This window comes from Barbus barbus (genome assembly GCF_936440315.1).
Source record: "Barbus barbus genome assembly, chromosome: 28".
In the NCBI taxonomy this organism is placed as follows: domain Eukaryota; kingdom Metazoa; phylum Chordata; class Actinopteri; order Cypriniformes; family Cyprinidae; genus Barbus; species Barbus barbus.
In genome coordinates, this window is record NC_136756.1 from 19,929,738 (window position 1) to 19,955,117 (window position 25,380).

General features: G+C 36.6%; 4 protein-coding genes across 4 annotated transcripts; 1 reads left to right on the top strand and 3 right to left on the bottom strand.

The window, feature by feature from the left end:
* Positions 1-824: 824 nt before the first annotated feature.
* Positions 825-5,281, bottom strand: LOC306847839 (protein-serine O-palmitoleoyltransferase porcupine-like; the record flags this gene model as incomplete). The annotated part of the gene is made up of 14 exons (XM_079382024.1): positions 825-926; positions 1,026-1,136; positions 1,355-1,440; positions 1,621-1,684; positions 1,796-1,872; positions 2,073-2,173; positions 2,707-2,832; positions 2,926-2,940; positions 3,160-3,177; positions 3,358-3,488; positions 3,593-3,774; positions 3,902-3,945; positions 4,496-4,688; positions 5,146-5,281. 14 exons carry the CDS (start codon positions 5,279-5,281, stop codon positions 825-827), a joined length of 1,386 nt encoding a protein of 461 aa, XP_079238150.1.
* Positions 5,282-6,710: 1,429 nt separating this feature from the next.
* Positions 6,711-11,468, top strand: LOC306848578 (carnitine O-palmitoyltransferase 2, mitochondrial-like). The gene is made up of 5 exons (XM_079383218.1): positions 6,711-7,201; positions 8,177-8,257; positions 8,361-8,467; positions 8,556-9,860; positions 10,361-11,468. Exons 1-5 carry the CDS (start codon positions 7,017-7,019, stop codon positions 10,687-10,689), a joined length of 2,007 nt encoding a protein of 668 aa, XP_079239344.1. The 5' UTR covers positions 6,711-7,016; the 3' UTR covers positions 10,690-11,468.
* LOC306848579 (protein mago nashi homolog) lies at positions 11,462-13,085 on the bottom strand. Its single transcript, XM_079383219.1, has 5 exons — positions 12,834-13,085; positions 12,399-12,457; positions 12,212-12,322; positions 12,015-12,097; positions 11,462-11,686 (listed from the first exon to the last, which is right to left on the bottom strand). Exons 1-5 carry the CDS (start codon positions 12,922-12,924, stop codon positions 11,587-11,589), a joined length of 444 nt encoding a protein of 147 aa, XP_079239345.1. The 5' UTR covers positions 12,925-13,085; the 3' UTR covers positions 11,462-11,586.
* Positions 13,086-13,355: 270 nt separating this feature from the next.
* Positions 13,356-23,571, bottom strand: LOC306848571 (uridine-cytidine kinase 2-A). Its single transcript, XM_079383209.1, has 7 exons — positions 23,429-23,571; positions 18,322-18,481; positions 17,831-17,927; positions 17,067-17,209; positions 16,857-16,954; positions 16,600-16,648; positions 13,356-16,247 (listed from the first exon to the last, which is right to left on the bottom strand). The coding sequence occupies exons 1-7, from the start codon at positions 23,531-23,533 to the stop codon at positions 16,111-16,113; spliced, it is 789 nt and encodes a 262-aa protein (XP_079239335.1). The 5' UTR covers positions 23,534-23,571; the 3' UTR covers positions 13,356-16,110.
* Positions 23,572-25,380: the final 1,809 nt, after the last annotated feature.

The following is a 25,380-nucleotide window of genomic DNA, read 5'->3' on the forward strand; positions in this document are numbered from 1 at the left end:
TGAGGAGGTTTTATGGCAGGGGTCACCAAACTCAGTCCTGGAGGGCCAGTGTCCTGCAGAGTTTAACTACAACTTGCCTCAACACACCTGACTGGAAGTTTCAAGTATATATCAGAAGAAGAAGAATAGATGGTTCAGATGTGTTTGATTAGGGTTGGAGCTAAACTCTGCAGGACACTGGCCCTCCAGGAACAAGTTTGGTGACCCCTGTTTTATGGCGTGTTTGTTGTACGTGACAACTGTAATGAGCAAAATACAATTGTGAATCGCAGCATGATATGATATGTGCTGTAGTGAATAAGCATAAGTATTATTCGTTATTCCATTTGGGAGTGGGAAAAAACAAAACAAACGCAACAGACCAAATTTTATTTGTGCAATTTGAGCTTCTGAAACAAGCACTGAAAATATTTACCTTCTTTTCTGATTAAGAAGTAATTATCCTAAACCATCAAACAAAACCAACTACAACTACGAGATCTATAAGTCCTCAAATCTTGATCAATTCATTAACAATGGCTATGAATATCAAGTGCATGTTCACACTTACTGAGGATTGCTGGGTTTTTTTAGTCTTTATGCTTCTTTACTTTAGGTAGTTTAGAAAACTTCAGAATATCCAGTGGTCCAATGGTGTGGATCAATATTACCTGTACATTAGTTTTTCCTGATTACAGGACTCTGGGCCGCAGTCGTGTTCATCCAGAGTTCACAGTGATGGCTTAAACGGCCACTACTCCTCTATAGTAAAACCATATAAAATATCCAATCACAGTTATTGCTATCCTCTCCCCATCTCTCCTCGTCTATGTAGGTCTCAGTGTTTATAGAACAAGGCGATACAGGACCCAAAGGCCAAAGGTCAACCAGTGGCTTGTCCAGCTGAGCTGTGTCCATTTCTCAATGGTGTGGTTGGCCATACTGTCCTGTAGACAAAAGAAAATCATTTAAGTCATGTAACTAATATAAATAATAACTTACACAGAAGGCAGGGGACATAAGATTTCAGAAAAAGTAAGTTGTACCTCATCAGAATCCGTGTCATCTGTGCTGGAGCCAAAAATTGAGCCCAGGTATGTTAAATGTAGTACTGCTAACATGCTAAAAGTCCCGTTAATTAAATATACCCAAAATTCCTAGAGGAAAAAAAAAGTTTAAAATTTTTTAAAGAACTTTTCGCTTTTGAAATGATAATATAAAATGGTACAAATTTCTAAGATATCTAAAATATTTTACAAGTTAATAACTTAGTAAAGGCTTATCAAAAGATGTTTTTTTTTTATCATTTACATTTTTTATGGTCTTTTTTGCCTTTCACACAATTTATTCTACAGCCATAATGATGCATACGCACCTTTGTATGTCTGTGTTTGCAGTCAGATGGGCATCTCTTGGAGAGGACACATGCATTTAAAATGACTGACAATCTTTTCCTAAGAACTAAAACACAGAATAAAGACACAGTCCATTAAACACACAACCAAGATCCAAGCTGAAAGATGATTAATACTATGAAAGGATGCATTAGTCAGCTGAACCGCTAAACATAATGCTTTTGAACTGATTAAAACATTTTAAAGAATTATTAGATTTACAGATAATGCTTGAACAGATACTCACCGTGTTCAATATATGTTATGAACCCTAATGTAAATAATACTGCCCCAATGTGGAAGCTTAAACCCTGTGGGCACAGAAATACAATACCGTACTTAAGCCGGAGAAAAAAATGCAGACAATTCAAATTAAATAATCAATATATTGACAAATGAACAATAAGCAAAAATGCACTTACATGTAGCAGGGCGCTTGCTGTGTATGTCAAGATAATAGCTGTGAAGCTCCCATATTTGAGAGCCTTCCTGAACACATCTTAAAAAAATAAGGTGGAGAATGTGACTTACCCAAATATTTGGAGGTAAAAGAAAATACACAAATGTCTGCTCTAAATAAAATGCTATCATTTAAGTCTTTTGGGAGGTAAAATACATTTAATTAATTTCAAGTGTATTAAAACCAATACAACACTATACACAAAATCAAATAACATAATAAATCAAACAAACACGTACAGGTGTTAAGCCAGCGGGACATGGGCAGGTTCCAGGAAGTCACTACTTCAACCATAGACCTGGGAAACTCTACATTTAGCGGCTTTGCTATTGTCAAGTCCCTGAAATTACAGAAATGGCATTAAAAAAGAGCGTTTGTGAGACAGAAATGAGGGAAGATCAGAAGAAAAGTAAAGGGCGATTATATACTTTCAGTGATATTAATCATAGAGATGTCAGAAATAACAACTACAAACATTTGTATTACCAAAATAATAATAATTTAATTGATATTTAAAATGAATAACAATATTTGCACCCTATGATTCATTTTAAGGGTGTTCTTAAATACAATAAACAGTCTAAACTGGTGCTTTAATTGAAACAATATAAAATGATTAGTAAGTCACATCAGTGTCTTCAGAGCTGACTAAAACCACACTAAACATACTAAACTACATTTTAAGCCTATTTAATTAGATTACCAGATATATGAAAAAAAAAAAAAGGAATTGATAATGAGGCATATTTGTCACGTTCAGTGACATTTCTGCCACTGGTTGACCTGTATTAATTACCTGTATTAATATTAATTAATTACCTCTGTTTAATTTCTGACACTGACAGTGTTTAAATCTGTATAATTTATACAAACCACTTAAGATTGTCCTTCTCCTCTGTGAAGCCAGCACCTGCCAGTGTGGTGGTCGTCTCACCGAGGTAACTCACAAAGTAATTACTGAAATGGAAGGACAGGGTGTTCTCATAGGCCTGTAGCCACCTGATGAGGAGAATCACAAAGCTGAAGGTTATCACAGATCACACAACCACAGAGACATTAAACTATTGAGGTTTAACACTGTGCATTGCCTACCTTTTAATAGAGCCCCTGCATTGAAATACAAAATAAAAAGCATTAATAAACTTTTGTATTTAATAAATAGAAAGAAGCAGATAAAATAAAAATCAATTCATACAGAAATCTCAAACCCAGCAGAATTAATTCTTTTTACAAGTAAATTTAGCAGACGCATGTTTTATGCTTGTATTAATTTGTCTTTATTCCTCATAATTAAACTTTATGTAAATAATATAAGTAGGACAATACCTCATCTTTCGTTTCTTGCTGAGGAAAAAATATGAAAACAGATCAGTCAAAAATTTTAAACTAAGCCACAGATAGCAACGCAACAATTAAGATTAACACGTTTGATATTAGAAGTAGAAGAATCGATCCATAATTTCTATTAATCTCATTGCTCATTGAATAACTACATAATTTTACTCAACTCAAACTTATACTCACTTGCGGAGCAGCTTGTCTCCAAAGACCGGGATGAAATAAGGAAAGAGATAGGGTGCAATACAGTTGGAAATTACCAGACAGAGCTGGCTCTTCACACAGCTGAAGACTGACTTCAAAAACCAGGAGACACTCTGAAAAAGATCATATAGACACGGTAAAGTGCTGGTAGAAGAACCTGTAATGCTCTTAAACCTCTTTAATTCTTATTTGTATTAGAGCGAAATTTGAGACTCACAAGTTTTCGACTCTCTACCGCATCCATGTAGCTACTGAAACTGATCCAAGGCCCAAAGATGACCGTCCCCACAAAGTAAATGTAGCCCATAAACTCCGCTGGAGAGGGAAATTTCTCCACTATGCCTTTGTCCAAATCAAAGGCAAGAGAAACTGCCTTCATGGCCACTACCATCTGGGAACCTGCATGACCACAACAAGTATTTCATTTCAAATTTACTCACAATCTAGTATACAAAATCATCTATACAATCATGGTCTAATGGTCACTGATGCCTGGACTGGTAATAAAACAACATCAAAGACTGACCTCTCATTTTATGCCAGGTTGTTGTATCCATCATATGCAATTCTCTAAAATAGAAAGAACAGAATCTTAACACTGTATCTCTGACTCACCAGGTTACTTATGAAAATGTTAACGATTACAAAGGGAGTTATATCTGAATGCTTATTTTCTTAATATTTACTATTTCTTGTTATAATTTTAAATCTGTATCTAACCACAGAACGATCTCAAAGTAAAAAGAGGTGCTAAAGTCTGATTTTGTGCTGGCTGTGTTTTAAATTTAAAAATTATAATCTTGATTCAAGAATGAAGAATTTTGAAAGTCTGACATGAATCATTCTTTTGAGTACTACTGAAAGGTTAACCCTGCCTGCTTTAAATGTTAGAAAATAATTAACAGTTGAAAACTTTTGTTAGAAATGTAGAAAAGTAATCAAATGTAATCAGTTACATTACTTTAATAAAGCAACTGAAATAGTTACACTATTTATTACATTTTAAATAGGGTAACTTGTAATCTGTAACCTATTGCTTTTTCAAAGTAACCTTCCCAACACTGTTGGCAAAATGAAAAAATGTAGAAACAGATGAGCATGAGAGGATGTATCTACATACCCCAGAAGGAGGTAGATGAGGATCGTGATGGACAGGAATGGCCCTCGGCTGCTCGTATGGCGGCACAGGAAGAGGATGAGGTAGCAGAGGAGGCTGAGAAGAACCACCCAAACCATGTGCAGCTCGAAGAATAGGTAAAGAGTATAAAAACCACCTGCCACTGTACTCAGGTGTTTCAAGAAAGAGGGCAGACCTGAGAGAGGAAGTACAGCTTAAAAATCATTTGTAACATAACATCATTTAATTACCTATTATTGTAATTGTACTTCAGTATTAGAAGTAGTTCCCACAAACATGACAATTCTTTCCATGCAATACAAAGTAAGTTATTTATAGAAGAATCTGGAAAGTGTTTTATCACACAATGAAAGTGAATGGTGATCGTAGCTGTCCTCACACAAAGCTATCATTTGGCTTCAAAAGACTTAAGATATTGTACATTGTACAAGACCAACTTGCTGCTTTAATAGTATTTTTGTCCTTGTTGGTGCTTTAAACATCTGGCCACTATTCCCCTACACAAGTGCCACAGAGGAAAGGAAGTGTTTGGAATGACATGAGGGAAAGTAAATCATTATTTTAAAATAATTATTAGTTTAATTGCATTAAAAGATTACAGTACATGCCATGTGTTGTATAAACCCTCTTACCCAATCTCCACAACAGCCTACACACTAGGCAGATGAGTAACAGCTGCCATACTTGTTCCAGACCATGCTGGACAGTCGGAATCAAGCAACCAGATCCCAGTTCCTGGAAGAACTTCTGTTTGCTTAGAGCTCCCATTGCTTTGACTATTAGACACTGAAAAATAAAATAACATAAATTAGATGTTGTACCTTAAATAATCAAATCAATAATGTCAATGCATTTGGTCTAAATACTGACAGATGCTATGGGCAAGCCTCAAAGGTACAGATAAGATCGAGGCTGAATTGAGGTCAGAACATAGTGTTTGTCAAATCAATCTCAGGGTTAATAATGAATCCCATCACACATATTTGTGATGATTGCAACAGCTCTTTTAGAAATAGATTTAATGTTTTTAGGATTCCATAACAGAAATCTATTTTCATCAGGAAGGAAAAGAAAAACATCCTTGTTGGTACTCTGAATATATTTGTTATAATACCTTAATGCTGTGCTGTGTAGACATGCAATGTCCAAATAATCTTACCTCTGCAAGATGTTAAATACCCTCACACTGCAATGCTGACAGCATGCACGGTCTGAGCGGCCGAGATGTAAGCTATCTGTAATATCGACGACAGGTGTTTTATGCTCTAAATGAGAATCATATATTAGCTGAAATGTACAATTGGTTACAGAGCGCGACAGCTGAGGAGGAGGATGAGCGCTTCACCCCCACTATCAACTCACACAGCGATGAACCGCTGCAGGAATAACGTTACGCCTGTGCGTCCCTAAAATGTGAAGTTTTGTACACATTATCTTATATTACTTGGTTCAATTTTAATTTCGAATAAATCTATATACATTCGACCAGGTTTTAAACGAAATATGGAGAATTATGTCGCACTTCCAGCACAATCGGTCCAGATGATGCTGGCAATGCGCCTGATGGCTGATTCCCATTGATGCTGTCCGCCGATTACAGCTTCCCAAAGGGACATCCGATGACCAATCATCTTTCTGCGCATCTGTGGCTGAACCAATCATATGAAAGAATCAGCACAAAAAGGCGGAGCTTGTGGTCTCACGCTTTGATAGCCTGGGTGCGTGTTCAAATGTGTTCAAAATATATGGAAATGTAATAAATATCCGAAGTTAATATAATTAAATAAAGTTTTTATTTTATTTTATTTCTGGGGAACGTTCTTATTTTGTGTTGTTTGGTGAGAGTTCCAATTTAATTAACACATAATGAAAAATGCAATTGAATTTCTTCATCAGACTATTATGAAGAGTTCATTTGCAAAAACAGATAACTCCGTTTTTAACAATTCTCAAAAATCATGTTTTTTCATTGTGCTTCCAATTAATCTCAATAAAACTGCAGTTGGGTTATTTTTACTAGGTTTTAAAAACAACTTTAAAAAACAGCTAACACAATAAAAAGATAATAACATAATAAAAAAACGTGATTTTTGAACATTTGTAAAAATTGAGTTATCTGTTTTTTGCAAATAAATTCTTCATATGGTTTGTATGCAAATATGCCCTATTTATATAGATTGGACTTTTATTTTGAAAAAGGTAATAGTTGGTGAGCCGGAAGTAAACAAACATTAAAATCAGAAATTTTGTCTGTTTGTTAAGCAGCTAATAAAAAGTATCTTAGGAAATCCCTTTTTTACGTTTGTTGAGATTTTGTTCTAAATAGAAAGGTAAGAGAAGACAGGTAGCTAATTATTGTTGGCCGTACCGACAGGGACAGGATCTGTCAGACACACTGCATTCATTCAGTGTCTTCGCAGCTTGCTATTAAACAGAAGGTTGGAATTTGAAGTTGAGCCTTAAAAATAATACGCAGATCATAACTCCTTAAGTTACAAGTTGTATGATGGCATGTTTGCTCTGTACGCAATATAATTCAACACTGAGCAAATTCAAGCTGTTAAGGAATAACCCTGCCCTGTCAGTTCTAAGCACTCGGCGTAAATACAGCAGTAAGGATGGAGCTGGGATTGAGTATTTACGCAAAAGTGTCGTCCCGACCATGCACTACCAGAAGAGTTTACCAAGGTAGGAGAATGGCATGCAATCACACACATGATATATAAATCACTTCATAGAATTCATTTAGCTGTGCTTTGATATTGCATGTTTGATGTTGAATCTGATTTTAGCTGTAAATACATTATCATTATTTTTTTTTTTTGTCTACGACAGTTTTAGGTCATATTAGAGAATGTAGGTGAAAGTGCAAAGTCAATGCAAGGGGGATGGGGACACGGTGTCACACGTAAATATACCCCCTTGCCTTAAATTTAGTTCCCTCACTATTGTTCCGTGGTGAACTGTAGAGGAAGATTTACATTCAAGCAATCTAAAATATAATAAAATGTAATAATCTTAGATTAAAAATGTAATCAAATTGTATTTGGTTTGTGATGCTGTGTATACTACCACCTAAAAGCTTTTAAAATGTTTTTGAAAAAAGTCTGAAATACTATCAAAACAGGAATATTGTGAAATATTATTACAATTTCATCTAATATATATATTTTTAAATGGTGCTGGTGAAAGCAAAGCTGAATTTTCAGAATCATTACTCCATTCTTCTTCAGTGTCACATGATCCTTCAGAATCATTCTAATATGCTGCTTTGGTGTTGAGGAAACATCAATATTCAAAACAGTTGCTTAATATTTTCATGAAAATGTGATACTTTTTTAGGGTTATTTGATCAATTGAACGTTCGCAAGAACAGCATTTATTTGAAATAGAAATCTTTTATGTCCTTATAAATATCTTTACTGTTACCTTAGATTCATTTATTGCATCTTTGCTAAATAAAACACTTAATTTCTTTAAAAAAACTTACTGACCCCAAACTTTTGAATTGTAGTGTACATTCACTAACATTGTTAAAAAATCATTATTTAAATAAAATCAGTAAATAATTATACCATGTATAAATAGAATAACAATTATAAGAATGATCAATTTTAATGGATATGTATCCCAAAATTTATCAATTTTACATGTTCTTTATAGACTACCAGTGCCAAAATTGGAAGATACAATACGGAGGTATCTGGCAGCTCAAAGACCCCTGCTGAATGATGAACAGTACAGGTACGCCAAAAGTATCTATATCAGTTTATTCATTTCATTTTCTAATTACCCTTTAATGTTTTAACATTTTTCTATCTACTTCTGCTCCCTCTAAATCTGTCAGTAATACAGAGAAAGTAACAAATGATTTCCAGAGTGGTGTAGGCAAGCAGTTACATGAAGAACTTGTGGCATTAGACAAAAACAAGAAGCACACCAGCTATATATCAGGTAGGAGATGTAGTAATAAAAAGAACAATTTAATATTATTAGTTTTAATTGTAACATCATTAACGAATTTCTCCCATTTGCATTGTAGCTCCATGGTTTGACATGTACTTGTCTGCTCGAGAGTCTGTTGTGCTCAACTTCAACCCCTTCATGTCCTTTAACCCTGACCCCAAACCCGAGTACAACGACCAGCTTGTGCGAGCCACAAACATGGTGTGCTCTGCCGTCCGGTTCATGAAAACCCTTCGTGCTGGTCTACTCGAGCCAGAAGTGTTTCATCTAAACCCTGCCAAGAGTGACACCGATAGTTTTAAGAGGTTGATCCGATGGGTACCCCCCTCTATCTCATGGTTTGGAGCCTACATGGTGAATGCCTATCCTCTGGATATGTCCCAATACTTCCGCCTCTTCAACTCCACACGTATACCCAAGTACACACGCGACGAGCTCCTCACAGACAACAAGGGCCGCCACCTCCTTGTAGTAAAGCGAGGCAACCTATATGTGTTTGATGCTCTAGATCGGGACGGCAACCTGATAAAGCCTGCCGAGGTGCAAGCTCATTTGAAATACATCCTATCAGACCCCACAAAAGCTCCTTCATTCCCCTTGGGCGTTCTAACCAGTGAGAATAGAGACACCTGGGCAGGGTTAAGACAGAAATTACTGGATGCTGGAAATGGAGAAGCTCTGCATTTAGTAGACAGTGCTTTGTTCTGCCTCTGCCTGGATGAGGAGGTTATGAGAGACTATATTCACATTTCCCACAACATGCTTCATGGAGACGGCTGCAACCGCTGGTACGACAAGTCCTTCAGTATCATCTTGGCGAAAGACGGACAGGCGGCCATCAATTTTGAGCACTCTTGGGGTGACGGCGTGGCCGTTCTTCGCTTCCAGAATGAAGTCTTCAAGGACACCACGGAGAAGCCTTTGGTCGGGCCTGGATCCCAGCCTGCAGCGGTGGACTCTTCCTCTGCGGTGCGCCGATTAGAGTTTAAACTCACTGATGAGTTAAAAGCTGGAATCACAAAAGCAAAAGAGAACTTCCAGGCTGCCGTGTCAAAGCTCACCATCGACGCCATGGAGTTCAAGAAAGGTGGAAAGGAGCAACTTAAGAAGAAGAAGCTCAGTCCAGATGCCATCGCTCAGCTGGCTTTCCAGATGGGCTTCCTACGGCAATACGGCCAGACGGTCGCCACATATGAGTCGTGTAGCACTGCAGCCTTCAAACATGGGCGCACAGAAACCATACGTCCTGCTACCATCCACACAAAGCGCTGTGCCAAGGCATTTGTTGAGCAGCCTGGACAGCACACTGTGGAGCAGTTACAGGGGCTGTTGAATGAATGCTCCAAATACCATGGGCAGCTCACTAAAGAGGCAGCAATGGGTTAGTGCATATTCATGAGGTGTCTTGTCATTCAAGGGGGCGGGGGACTGATGTTTATCTTAGCAAGACGTCTTTTTTAATCAGTATTGAGCAAGAAAAAAAGGGTCAGTTTGCCTAAAAATGACAATTCTGTCATAATTTACTTATTGTCAGGCTGTTCCAAACTGCATGACTTACTTTCTTTTGTTCTGTGGATAACAAAAGAAGATATTTAAAAAAAAAATGTTTTTGTCCATATAATGGGAGTCATTGTGGTCCAAAACAGCATAGACCCAACTGATTGTCATTGTATGGACAAAAAAATACATTTGTTAAATGTCTTTCTTTGTTTCACAGAAAAAATGAAGTCAAACAGGTTTGGAATGACATGAGGTTAAGTAAATGATGAGTTTTCATCCTTTTACATTTTTGGGGGAGGGTGGCATCAAATGAGATCTTTAGTTCACTCTCAACTTGCGTTTTTCATCATTGTCTTTTATTTTTTGTGTATTTTCATCTAGGTCAAGGATTTGATCGCCATCTCTTTGCCATGCGCTACCTGGCTAATTCAAAAGGAATGGCCCTGCACAGTCTCTACCAGGATCCAGCATATGCTGCAATAAACCACAACATTCTCTCCACCAGTACTCTTACCAGCCCCGCAGTCAGTCTGGGCGGATTTGCTCCTGTGGTGCCTGATGGTTTCGGAGTGGGCTATGGTGTCCATGATGAATGGATCGGGTGCAATGTGTCCAGCTACCCTGCCAGAAATGTTCATGAGTTCCTTAAGTGTGTTCACAAGTCCTTGGAAGACATTTTCACAGTACTTGATGGAAAACCCATTAATTGAAAGTGCACTTAATGTGTTGAAGTTCAGTGAAGCACTTGGTATGCTCTGACTTTAGAGCATTTATGTTTTACTTTTATTAGATAAGGATTAAAGAGTATCGGTGTAACATGTTTATCATTAAAGGCTAAAGGTAGAAGTAATAAGCTTTGCACTGTGTGGATAAACAACTATGACTACTTGGTATTGAACTCAAGCTGAAACTATTGATCCAGAAGCAAAACTTGGTAATTGTATTGGGTAAATCTGTGAAATGCTGATGTCCTGACATGTATTGTATTTGAAATAGTGTACTTCCATACACTGCAAAATTCTGCATTGTTTAATTATGTACAATAATTGAAAGACCTGTCCTGTGCCTTATAAGATGTAAGAACATGGATAACTATGAATAATCTGATTGCAAATATTGTAACAATCTTCATTTAAAAAAAAAAATCTAATATCTGATTGAAAAATGTGTACATTTGTGAGGTTTGGTTTCCACAAAAATATTAAGCAACAACTGTTTCCAACATTGATAAGAAATGTTTCATGTGACATTGAAGACTATATATATTAAATTTTAGAATAATATGCTTACTGAATGAGATAAAAAAAATCCTTGGTGACCATAAGATACCTTAAAAAACAAAGTCTTCAACCCCAAACCAGTAGTGTACATATTATACATTCTATTTGAAAGTACCTATTTAGAGTACGATATCACCATTAAGGTTTTTGAAAATCTATTTTGCAGCTTAAAAGGTTTTGAAATGGAAAAGTGATGTGAATCAACAGTTGAACAAGTTTTTATTTAAAAAAAAAAAAGCAAAACCACCAAGCAATATACAAATATTGAAAATAGCTCAAACAATAACTAAAATATCACTTTCATTCAGAATAAAAGCAACCGGGTAGTTAGATGGGCTTGATTTTGAAGTGGAGGCCGATGAGACTGAATACAAGGCATTTGAGATCCTGGACCAGGTAGTAGAAAACTCTGAGTCCTTCTGGGTCCCTGAAGAGCAAGAACACAAATGTTACCACTCTTATAATACAAGGAACTGCAGAGTGCTGCATCGCTTGAGAGAAGTAATGGGAAAGCATTAGATTGCATGACAACTCTGAATAAATGAAGCAGAAATGAACTACATTACAGTAAATCATTTATCAGATGCTTTTATCATAAGTGATTTACAAATAAGATGCTTCACAAGCAATTTATCATACAGGAGTCAATAGTACTTGTGGTACTGTAATGCCTGGTTTCAAGAATGAGACACTAGTGTGAAAAAGCAGTGGAGCAGAGAGAACAAAAACTTAAATCCATTCATGAATATGCTTACTTGGACTGGTTGACATCAATTAAAGATCCAATTTTGGAAGTTGTGAATGAAATGTGTTCATCACCAATGACGATCTCCAGTTCCTATAAAGCACAAAGAAGAGCAATTATGATGCAGAGCATAATAAACCCCATGGTGACCAGAGCAAAAGTAAAATAATTAAAAAAATAAAAACAAAAATACATATTCCTACAAACCTGTCGCCCGACTCTGTCTGGAGGAGGCCACAAGGCATCGTCTTCTTTTGTGATCTCACTGTCATCAATGATTCTCTTCAACTCTTCCATCACGCTTTTATGAACATAAGCCTGAAACGGGAAATATCTCATAAGCTTACTGACCTCATATTGCATGTATGTGACGTTTTCACGCAGCTGACTTTACCTCTTTTCGGATCATGACGTCGTTCTTGTAGTTACTGTTGTTTGCATATCTCAGTTTGCCTGGATGAAAACAAAATGATCCAGAAAAATGATATGAAAGCTAATTATGAGAATATTCAACAGTGGGTGAAATCTTATATCAGAAAAACAACAATTTCTTAACAGAAATATTATCAAGTTAAATATCTTAAGATATTTAACTTGATAAATAAGCAATTCAGCTTATGGCCGTTTTAAGCAATTCAGACGTTAGCTAACACGTTAATTTGTTTTTCTACACAAACAGCCCCTCTACTTCACAATTACTAAACAAATTAACCAGTAATAAAAGTTCAAACAGCTTTAGAAAAACGTTTCGGCCTAGTATAAAAGCAAGCACAGATACCAATAGAAACGCTGTTAGCATATTAGCACGCTAAGTTGGCGCCTGACTTACCGTCTGGTCTGAATTCAAATTCCAGAAATTCGTGGCCGAATTTACCTTTATGGCCCACATAGTACCTCAAATAAAAGTCACTCGTGGACATATCTGTGCACGATTTTTAAGTAAGACCCTATATATATATCTAATTCACCGCACGAACACTCTTCTTCAATGAATCGCTTGAGAAACGGCCAATATGGAATCGCGTGCGTACTGCGGGTCGCGGTGTGACGTCAGACACCGGTCGCACAATAATGATGCTGCAACTAGGCCTACCAAAGCAGCACACCATGACCTCCTCTGTCCTTTTACTGATAGCCAGTAAACCATTTTAAGTTGTTTCATGACCTCCTTGAACCGGTTTTGCGTTGTTGTGTGCTTTCATGATATCTTTGTTCTAATCTAAACCATTGTGTAATTCTGTCCATCTTTCAATAAAGATCTTAAAATAGAGGGATTTACTCTTTAAAGTCTTTTTTTCCTAATGCAAGCAAATGTGACTACAGCACTCAGGTATCCAGGAGGCGACAGACATGAGTACAAAAACTTTTATTTAACTAAGCTTTGCTGTCAATCACTTTGTTATACAATTTTCTGCAATTCTTTACACATGTACATGATACAGTTATCATGGATTTATTAATCCACGGAAACACTTCCGAAGCCAATCCCCAGCTTCAAGAATAACAGTTGAAGATAAACTGTATTTATTAATATTCATTGCAGTGTCACAGAAATGCAGTTTTAAAGCCTTGCAACTGCAGTTTGTTTGGTCCAACAACACAAGCATGCAACCTTTTTCTGATTTTAGTATAGTTTTGGCTTTCTTTGCATTTTGCACCCCTTTTGCAAGCACCAAAACTCAAAGGCATCAATAATCGAACATATGATACATCATGCAGAACACCATACTTTTGAAATCCGCTCCAAAGCCACCCCTCTTTGCAACAAGACAATCTGTTCCAGACTAGGATTTCTAATATCAACATATGCATTAAGGTTGTCATGTATTCTGGTAAAATCAATATTTGCTCTATAATTACAGACATTAGTATGGGAGTCAAACTAATTGATTGCACATCAACAACGCCAACAGCTTAAATCTTTGGAATCCCACAAATTTCAATAAAATCAATGTACAGTATTTGCATCATTTTCAGTCAAGTAGGATTACACACTGGGTGTGCAAGTTAGTAAGATAGAGATGATAAGTTATGAAATCATGGTTTTATTCAGGGCTGAAATGCGTGATTGTGGGGGAAGAAATGCGCGTAGTGTGTACTGCATTTTAAAAGCTGGTGTTTAAATCTGTGCTAATATATCAAGAGAGGTATGAATATCTTCGACATATATGTTCGACAGCCTGGATGTTTGAATAACCAAGTGTTGTTTAGAAAAGTATTAACAATATATAGTATTAACAAAATATTTACAATATTTAGCTGATGTAACATTGAAGGGAAGTCAACATGAAAATAAAAGGAACAGTCTGCAAGTTCACATACAAAAACTTTATGGCACAACATTTGTTGCAGTGGTTTTAAACTGACCCAGGGGTAAGAATGCCTTTAATAACCAAATAAATATTCAAGTCACAAAATGTGGCCCAGATATAAATAATGATGACATGTAAATGGCATTACCCTCAAAAGATCGTATTCAATCAAGTAAATAATCACATCATTCAATAATTTAGAATTTTTACTTAGGATAGTAAATGAGTCACCCTGTATCATAGCAGCAATGCAAATGAAGCCACCCAGAAAATAAAATAGATTGATATTACAAACTATGTTAAATAAGAACAAATCGTATATCAACGATTAACCAGTTTTAAGTTAAAGATGTCAAAGGGAAGATATATATGGTCATTTTACAGTCAGGGTCGAGTTTAGAGGTTGGATTGTTCAGTTTCACATCCCTGAATGATTTCAGAGTGCCTTAAATGGCTTCTCTCTGGTTCTAAGATGCAGGAAAACTGAACTGCAAGGGAAAATATGTAATGTGTATGGAAATTACACGGCTCAGACAACAAAAACATCTGTTGAAGAAAACTAAATGAACTCTTTGGTGAGTTTTGTCAAAGACTTACCAAAGTGGCATCATGGTGTATATTTTAAGTCACAACACTAGTAAAATAATGGGTTTTAAAAAAAAAACATTGCAAAGGATGAAGAGACTCTGAGAATTCATTTCAAGTAAGCATCTCCATTTGTCTAAATGCCTTGCACAAGTCTAATTAAACTGTCAAATTGCATTATTAGAGTCAAGGGTACAGTGCATAGTATATGAACAAATCTCTTGACAAATTGATCACCATTCATGCTAACACTCCACAGCAATGCTGCACAATCAACCACTGGGCTTTGTTTTAAAGCTCATGACCATGTTTAATGAGGATCACATGGCATCTCCATAAATATTCTAGAAGTACAAGGTTTGTAATTTGGAACCGAGTATCAATATGTACAACTAATTTACTTCTGCTTAATTAGTCAGATTAGAGCCCTTTCTATTTTAGAGGTGTGGTCTCTGATGGTCTCATTCCTTTTAGGACAAAAGTGAGTTATTGTTTTCATTTGTAGTAACTACACCCTGAGAGGCCTGTTGTGACGTACCAACACAGCCTGAATTGTTCAAGTGAAAAGGAGTACTAAATGTGTATCCTTCCGCAAGAAACACTGATCGTAAAGGGACATCATATAAATAATGCCAGAACACTACAAAATTATTCCATCACTGTCAACCAAAACGAAAAAAAAGAATGGATTTTAAAACAACTGTTTTTGGACTCTATCCAGTGAAGAGGTTCTTTAAATAAATACATTTGCAAATGTAGTCTTTTCTGATAGGGAAAAAAGGATCAGAGGTAAAAATAATAATAATTTAAAAAATATATATTCAATCCTCATTACCACAGAGTCATGTAACATTTAATTATCTGCATCCCCACTTTTAGTCAACAAACATACTCTTAAAGAATAAGTACAAAAAAATAAAATAAATAGAGGAAATATCCATTTTGACCTTTAACAATCCCAGAACTAGAAGATCCATTTATCTTTCTAACTCCTAAAACATCAAGTGTAGCCAGTCCAAAAACAAAAAGAAGGAAGCAGAATTAAATAAAAGGCTGTCTTTGAAATTCTTGAATTTTTTCAGGATTCTTTTTGTCTTAAACAGTGTTGGCTAATTAACAGAATGCACAAGCAATCCTTCTTTTCTCTTGCATCCATCCTTCACAAATTCATTCTCGCCAGTGTTCCCAGACGTCCTAATGGAGGGCTGGTCAATGCGGCCTGCTGCTGGACTCTGAAGGATGCCGTTTACGAGGAGTGTTGTGGCCATTGAGATATCCATTCAAGCGTTTGGTCAAACCACCATTTAGAATATCCTGGATGTGTTGCACTATCAAATTTATGGCAACTAGAGAGAGAGAGAGAGAGAGAGAGAGAGAGAGAGAAATAAACACGGAAGAACAAAAATCATGTAAAGTTGCCTTACAAGTCTTTGTTTAGTTAAATACTTTTTTCAGGGCAGGTTTAGCACTACATTCACTTGCCTGGTTTTGTAGTTAAAGAATCAGTAGTACCAAGTAGGCAAAAGACTAAACATGCTGGAATGCTCACGATATCAAGACTAGAAGTGTGGCCTTGCTTGGCACCTTCAAAACGGTTATTTTCAAAACAATGTATGTATATCATAAACTGTCCCAAAACATTTCCATATCAGAATGTGTGTGTCTTCTCACATTTGGATAAACATTTAAAAATCTCACCCAGATTATCAACTCCCCTTGGAATGATCACATCAGCATACTTTTTTGTCTGAAAGTAAAACAGATTTTTTTTTAAATCAAGTGAAGATGATGATCAACAACACTTCCAATGGGCAGATATTTCACCACCTGCTGCTTCTTGACAAAATGCCAGGAACATGTTCTCTTGTGTTTGAGTGTGTATTTTATGTAAAATAATTTAAAAAAAATAAATAAACACACACTGATCATTTAATGTAGAAAAGTGTAAAACTCACTGGCAGACAGAACTCCTCAAAGGCAGGCTTAACAAATGTTATGTATTGGCTTAGCACTTGCTCTAGGTCACGGCCTCTCTCACTGATGTCTCTCAGGACTACGAGCAGAGAGGCATGAGATGACATGAATCAAATTGCACTGAATTACATCATCCTATCACTACCACTTATGAATTGTGAATGAGATCCATTGATGAAGTCCACACACACCTCTGCGTGACAGACGTGTATCTGCATCCGTATCCACAAACAGCTTCATTTGAAACAGATCTCGGATTTCTTGCGAATAAAACATAAGAATGCCTTCAAATAAAACTACATCTGCTGGATAAACAGTGACCGTCTCTTCTTTCCTGCGAAAAGGAAGGAAAACAAAAGTGTATCAAGATGCAGGAAATACCTGAACAAACAGATTATGACACACAAATCAAGATAAGGCTTGTTTAGCATGTAAGCAAATCAACAGCAGTTACATTCTGGCCTGCGTTTCTGATACTTTCCTACAGGTGCTGAATATGGGCTCCAAAATAAATATGTGCTGCTTACACACTGCTTTTGTGTGAGGTTTGAAACTTGAATAAATACAAAGATATCCACACATAGAAATAGTGCAATGATAATAAGTTAAAGGGATCATTCACCCATTAATGAAAACTACTCACCCTCGTGCCGTTCCAAACCTATATAACTTTAGTTAATCTTCAAAACACAGATTAAGATATTTTTAATGAAAACTGACAGGTTTCTGTCCCTCCTTTAAAAAAAAAAAAAAAAAAAAAGTCCAGGTAACCAAAACTTAGAAGATTCAAAAAGGTATGCATCAAGTGGTCTTGAATCAATCAGTCTGTTTGTGTTTCGAAGATTAACCAGAGTCTTATGGGTTTGGAATGACATGATGGTGAGTAAACGATGGCAGAATGTTCATTTTTCCTGAACTATTCCTTTACGTTTTTCAAAATGTGGTCTGAACGGACCTTGAGTGGGTAACGAAGTCGTAGACGGGAATCTGGACAGTTCTTCCCTCCATGATATCACAAAGGGTTTTGACTATCAACTCATTATCAAACGCATCTGTGGGACACAGTTAAAGAGGATCAGACAGACAGCACATAATTTGTTCTAAGGTTTCTTGATCCCCTGGATGTGGGAAAGCAAGAACAAGCAAAAAGGTGATAAGCCACTTGTGCTGCTGCAGAATGAGTGTGTGTGTGGTCGGGTGGCTGAGTCAGGCAAACACTCACTCCAACACACACACACACACACACAATCACAAAGAGCTGCCAAAGTACACAGACTGCATCAACAGTCATAGTCTGAGCTGTATTCTGCTCATAACACCACACTGCATAGGCAGGGGTGTTTGGCAATACAAAAACACACAAAGAACTATAAATCAGGTCAATAAAAATAAGTCTAAATAAAAAAATGATATCAACATAAAAATAAGATTTTCAGACATTTTTACCTGGGTGGTCAAAGTTAAATTGGCCTTTTAGAGCCTTGGTTTTCTGTTCAGAGGTCAGTACCCTGTAGAAACTATCCTGACTGAGGATGGCCACCTGCCTCTGATGATGGTCGATCTTATTCTGGCCAAGAAGCTCCATAATCTTCCCACAAACTGATGACTGGAGAAGAAAAAAAAAAAAAAACAGGATTGTAGTTACATAATATACTCTAAAAGCAAGTTTCAGTGAGTAATCTAAATTCAAACAAAATGGCTGATGATTTAAGGTCAAGTGTATAATTTATGTAGGTGGCCAGTATACTCCGGTTGGGAGGCTGGTCCTTATATATATATATACATACATGTATAAGATTTGATTGATTTTCCATTGCATCTGGTTCTGTTCAGGTGTGTCATGCACTTAATTATTTTGAGACTGACAGTTGTGTCACTTCTTCCAAAGACTGAGTCATGATAGTCTAGTGATATCATTTAAAAGTTTCCATGAGGGCTGCGTTCAAATATAATACAATTTTTTTTTATGACAATGAGCTAAATTCAATATCAGTGATGGCCGCATTTTCATTTATGGAAAACAGCAGAATTGTTTTTAAAAAGCGCATGCGTTTCATCTGAGAAAAAAAAAAAACAACTTTAGTTTTCATGGTGATATTTAATCGCAATGTCTTCTTGTGTTATCAAATTATTATTATTTTGGATGGATTCCCCCCACCACCCGCATGCAAAAACTAAACAAATTATATAATTCAGATTTTTGAGTGAATTACACTTAAGTGTGATTTTTTTTTTAAACTAAACACCACCAGATTATATTTAAGTCACATTATTTCAACATTAACTGCTAAAAATGTTACCTTTTAGTAGGTAATACTTTTTCAAACAAATGTAATGTTTTAAAGGTTTACATAAAGTCAAGTATAAAATGTAAATTTGAAGAAATTCAGTTTGCAACAAATCAGCTGGATTAATCTAATACACTCACTGATCCACACATTATTAATTTCATCATGACAAACAAAGACTGAACCAAGATTTTATACAGTTTTATGCTGAACAGTACTAGTAGGCTATTTAAACACAGAGCTATGTTATGAGTATTGTCAGTGGCGTAAAAAAAAAAAAAAAAAAAAAGACAAAACATTGGCTTACATTAAATAGAATTATCACTAAAAATGCTCCTTTTAGTCAAAATCAAAATGACACCTCCCCCTTAAGGCATAAACAGAAATTTACAAAACAGAACTGGTTCTGTGACCGTACAACAGTACGTAATACTGTCTTGTGTGTCTCTTCAACCCCTAAACGCCTTGTTTCATAGTTATAATAAATATGCCTATTAAAAAAAACAAAACAAAAGAACAACGAGTTCTCTCACAGGTGACACCCTGTACAAAAAAAAAACCACAAACCATGAGCAGTTAGAGAACATAAGCAGGTGTTTTATCACATTGTCACAGAAAGATTTCTGCTCCACTCTGCAGCTTGACAATGTCTCGTACAATGACTTCCTTCATAAAACTGATATATTTTCCAAAGACAGTCTACTAATGGCCCAAAAAAAACTCAATATTCTGTACTAGCTGACCAATATGGACAGAGGCACATCCTGATGAGAGAGAAACAGCACTAAAATGCACAAGGTCTATGGTGTACCTTAGAACTGACCTTTCATGATGATATGACAAATATTAATACTTTAGCACAGAAAGGATTCCTATACAAAGTCCAAAAAATCTACTATATGAATAAACTTACTGTCACAATCACTTGATGTATGATATATAAACAGACTAGTAGAGTACTATTATGGAAGAATATCTCCACAAAACAACACTGAAAACCACATGCGATGAGTTCAGATCATGTTAAAAGTCAACCACATGACTCTTAACAGAGTGGAGCACAAGACAGGCCGCAGTGCAGGGATATGCAACTGAATCCTGCAGAGTCTGATGAAACCCTGCTGTATCTAACCTATGTGTGTGCTTAAATGTCTTACAAAGCTTTCCTTCACCAGCTGCAATGCTGCCTGCCAGTCGCTCAATCCATTTAAAGCATAATCCACAAACAGTCCAAGCTGTCTCAGACCCTTATAAGAAGCTACACACATATACACAAAGCATGTTAAGCAAAAACAACCAGTGGTTTGCTTCAAGGCCTGTAATATTTTTTAGAAACAATGCATTTCTCACGTAGGAGTTACAGAAATAATACTGTCTTCTGTCACACGCAAAATAACCACAGCCCAAATACAAGGATTGCATGAAGTTTCTGTTACATATAGTTTTTACATGCTCCACAATAATGTATAACAGCCAAAACACAAAACAATGTTTTAGAATACCTGCACCAGGTTTTACACAAAGTTACACCAATTTGACATATCGGGTCCTTTATATTTAAGTCCAAGTCACCACCTGATGTGCAAGTCAAATGGACTAGCAGCATGTTGAACAATGAACAGTAAAGCAGTATTTTGCATGATTTACTGGTAACACTTTACAATAAAGTCCCATTTATTAATATTAGATCACTTCATTAGTCAACATGAATTAGCAATAATTCTAAAGCATTTATTAGTAAATGTACATTATATTTACTGATGCATTACTAAAACTGTATCTGTTAATATTATTTAATGGTCCTGAGCTGACATGAACTAACAATGAACAGCTGTATTTTTTAAAATAATATTAACTGAAATTAATAAGTACTGTAAAAATTAATTGCTCATTGTTAATTAAGGTTCGATTTACACTGGCTTCACCGAAACAAACTAATTCATATTATAGAATAATTACATGTTTTTCTACTGTGCTAAAGCCTTGGGGGGAGAAAAAAAAAACACCTATTTGAGATTTGTCGATACAGTCTGTTCCCAAGATCTATCAACCTCCAGCCAAAGTAACCACTAATTGTGTTTACATGCTAAATGGCCTACAGGCATAGGAAGACAATCATTTACCTCGGAATCATCAGGAGAGAGTTGTAAAACTCATAACAGCCAACGGCAGGGAGGAGGAAGAAACCATTGTCCCCAGTAGTGGGCGATCATCTCTCCTAGCCTGGCCTGTCACCAGCCCCTAAACTAACCTTGCAGGACAGCCAAAAAACAGCTTCTGCTGTTGCTGACTAAACATTCCCCTGATTAATTCCCAAGTATTTTTTGTGTACCCAACAAGCTAAGCTGTGGTTTAGAAAAATATAATGCGAATGCTACCTAAAGTGCACCTAGTGGGTTGGGTTGTGATGCATGTTATCAATGCAAAAGTGTTTCTGGCTGCGTTAAACTTAGAAAGGAAACACTTGCTTCAATCATGTGATTTGGTTGAGCAGTTTCAGGATGTAAACACAGTGGTGTCCTTAAACAGCATACCGAGAGCATAACATATTAGCACTGGACAAAACATTGAGTGTCTACAGGCCCAAAGGAATGATAACATACTGCTTGAGAAAGTCTGGTCAAAGCATTTTCACTGAGAAAATAGATAACACGCTTCTTCCAAGCAATGAGGTAGAGAGAAACTTGCACACCTGACAGCTGGGAGATGTAGCAGTCATAACATAAGCAAACAAGATAAGCAAACGGAAACAGAAATGAACAGACAAATTGTGTACGGAGACATTTTAAATAGTGATTAAACAGAGTGGTCAGTAAAACAAACTAAAAGCTTTAAAATGCAATAGCATTGCACATGATGACTTAAACTTTATCATAATTGGCCTTTCCAGTAACTATGGCCAGTAATAAACATAAATAATATTTTTTAATTTTTTAAAAGAGATTTTTTAAATATCTGTAGTAATATATATATCGAGGGAGACGGCCGGACTTTAGTATAGCATGTATAATAGTCTTTCATACATACATACATAATGTGTGTGTATGTGTGGATATATCTCATAAAAAAATAACAAACGATGAATACATTTTACAACATAATATGTGATATCAAATATTATTAAATATATAAATATTAAAATAATAATTAGAAATTGTTATCAGGTATGGCGTGGTAACTTTACTTTTCAGTTTATTTCCCCACTCTAAATAAACTACACAAATATATTATCTATAAATATTTCAATAACTAAGGCAAATCAAAAACAGGCTTCACTGAAGGAGCAGTCTTGACGCATCACTGCGTACGCACGCACGCCGTCTTTACGCACGTAAATGAGGTAAGATGTGACACATTCGCTGTGCCGCTGACCCCAATAACGTTAACCAACAAAAGCTCCGCGATTACTCCTCTTTATCGTCAAAATTCCGTAGTGATTCAGGTTTAACGCTAAACACAAACATATATAAACTTTTATCTCGTTCTCATCTCACACCGATAGCTCATGAAACAAAGAGACCATTCGTTGCTTGTATCATAACTGTTATCCTAGCAGACACTAGGCGAGGTTTCGTCCACCTATAACCGCAAAGTTAGACTTTCCTCACAACACGTTGTATATTTAGCTAAAGTGAAAGAGTAATTAGGGTGTTCGACAGCTGATGGGATTTTAATGAATCTGATGGAATGTCGGAGGGATGAAGGAGATTTATCCGGAGCAAGTATCATGGTTTCTAAACAACAAAAGACAGTCGTAATTTTCCTCGACACAACAGCGCCTGATCCAGAACAATTCTGTTACTTTTCGCAAATGGATTAAACTGGATTAGGGCATTTTTGATAAATAATAATATTGATTAAACGCTTATTAATAAGTTGGTAAGTCCACCATCGCCATAATGCACGGCGACTGTGTGGGAGCTGTCTGTATCAGGAGAATGACCAACATCCTTGTTTTTAATGGACACATACTAACGAAGTGCTTAATATAGTCTTACTGTATGTGTATACCAGGTTTGAAAATACTATGACTATTTATTAGTTTTGTTCCATCTAAATGATTAAACTTGATTTAAAAATAAAGTCATTTAGATCACCCCTTAAATGCTAAAAGTCTGTATGTCCGTTTTTACATCTCGGGGAATAAAATAAATGCACATTGATGATTCCGTGACAATGAGCCACGCGGTCAGTGCGCGCTCGTCTCATCTCTGGCAAACATAAAAACAAACTAAAATTAATGTAAGGGAAAGCAGAATGCCAACCTTGCCGCTGGCAGTGCCGCCGGCTACCCCGATGAGGAAAGGTTGCCTGACAACATGTTCATTTTCGGCTTGATTGTCCAACTTGCTGTCGCTGTCTCCTGCCATGCTGTCAGCGCGCACACTGAGCTCTGTACTGCTTTTACCACCACAAGCAGAGGCGCTCCTCCTCCCCCTTTCTTTCAATTGTGCCTAACCTTTTGCTTTGGAGCGTTTGTGTGCGCTGCTACATTTGTTAGGAGTTAGTAGAGCTCTCCACCTAGCTGACGACACATTTGCGTAGAGATAAAATTTAATCCTTTTGAGTATGAAAATGAAGTATGAAACATCAACCTTAAATTCGAACACACACCCACCCACCCTGTGGTTAATTTTACACAATGATTACAAAATTGGTCTAATTTTTAAAAAGGTTTCTATTTAATAAAAAAATTTGCCTTATTGAACTATTATTTATAATTTTTTTTTCCTTCTGGGGCCTGAAATAGAGGAATTTGGTCAATATTGATAATTAAACAATATTTTGCTGAATGTGTTTTTGTGCTGGCACCTTGGCTGATTTAGGTCTGTCATGGATAAATAAATATGACAATAAAACCGCCAGTAGGTGGCAGCAATTAATAAATGACTTACTGAATCATTCAAATCAAACGATTCGTTCAAAACGGCTGATTCAATAGAAACGAAACAAGGGAGACCATCCCTGCGTCCCAATGTGCATACCATCCGCCCTAAATAGTATTGAAAATTACTAATATCACATACAATTTAGGATGGATAGTATGCACATTGGGACACAGCCCATCTGAATGGCCCGTTGAATCACAGGCTCACTCGATTCGTTCAAAAACTGATTCATTCACGGAATTAAATGAAACTGTGGCTGTGTCCAAATTCAGGGTCTGCATCCTTCGGAGTACTCATTTGAAGGATGTTACGTCACAGCGCCGCGACGAAGGCTGTCCAAATTCGTAGGATCCTTCAAATGCGGCCCACAAATACGTCCTCCTTTTCCCCGAATTGGAAGGATGGGTGTGGTGGATCCTGTCCCGTCCTACCTATACCATAATTCTTTTCGGCAGAGCGTAATGGCGGACGAAGTGAGCGGTAGCGGAGTGGGAGAGGAGTTTCTCTGACAAAACAAGCTAAAGTTTATGCTTCGGCTGAATGAATTTGTAGGAGAAATTAGTAGAATACTTAAAAACAAATAAAAATAGGCTATAATGGCTTACCTGGATGTGACTGTCTTGTAGTCTGATATAAAAAACTCTCCGACAACGAGCAAAGAAAGTATTTAATTTATTTAATTGCTTTATTTCTTACAAAAGAATTAAAATGAGGAGAATAACTCTTTGTTTGTCCATTTTCCCGCTTCTTGCTTGGCGCTGTCACGGTTGCTAGGCGACAGGATATGAGCAACGGGTAAGGGAGGGAACTGAAAGAAGGGTAGGCTGTCCAAATTCACAAACACCGACTTCCGGGTTTTGCGGACGTCGGAGGATCCCTCCTCCTTCAACCGGGTAGGAAGGATCCTAAGGAGGATGCAGACCCTGAATTTGGACACAGCCTGTGTTGCTCTGCACTGTTGTATAAAACTAATACCACATTTGTGCTCGCGGCCTCGCGCACATGTACTGATATGCAGAAAAATACATTGCTTGTGCAATGAATATAAAAACTCATACATGGGTATTTTTTGTTTCATTGCTGGAATTATAAGGGCATTCTAACTGTATTCTAATGGGCTTCATCGCGCAGTGAATGCTTTTGGACTCTCAAGACATGTTAATTTATTTATTTATTTTTTTCTCAAAGTTGTATAATGTCAGATCTCCTATCGTCTCTCAGTCCCTCACAGTCACACATACATTATGTCAGGAGAATGTCTTTAAATTCTAATCAAGGAAAAATCAACCTTGTTGTCTTCAAAAACGTCAAAAGTTGCGCTTGAACCA

Bases quoted from the DNA above. Each gene is read 5' to 3' on its own strand.
- LOC306848578 (XM_079383218.1), top strand. From the start codon at position 7,017: ATGATGGCATGTTTGCTCTGTACGCAATATAATTCAACACTGAGCAAA. The intron at 8,258-8,360 runs GTACGCCAAAAG...TAAATCTGTCAG, and splicing joins CTGAATGATGAACAGTACAG to TAATACAGAGAAAGTAACAA. The intron at 8,468-8,555 runs GTAGGAGATGTA...TTTGCATTGTAG, and splicing joins GCACACCAGCTATATATCAG to CTCCATGGTTTGACATGTAC.
- LOC306848579 (XM_079383219.1), bottom strand. From the start codon at position 12,924: ATGTCCACGAGTGACTTTTATTTGAGGTACTATGTGGGCCATAAAGGT. The intron at 12,098-12,211 runs GTTTGTAGGAAT...TGTGCTTTATAG, and splicing joins CAGACAGAGTCGGGCGACAG to GAACTGGAGATCGTCATTGG. The intron at 11,687-12,014 runs GTAAGCATATTC...CTTGCTCTTCAG, and splicing joins ATTGATGTCAACCAGTCCAA to GGACCCAGAAGGACTCAGAG.
- LOC306848571 (XM_079383209.1), bottom strand. From the start codon at position 23,533: ATGGCAGGAGACAGCGACAGCAAGTTGGACAATCAAGCCGAAAATGAA. The intron at 17,928-18,321 runs GTAAAAATGTCT...TGTGTCCCACAG, and splicing joins ATTTAACTTTGACCACCCAG to ATGCGTTTGATAATGAGTTG. The intron at 17,210-17,830 runs GTCCGTTCAGAC...TCCTTTTCGCAG, and splicing joins GACTTCGTTACCCACTCAAG to GAAAGAAGAGACGGTCACTG.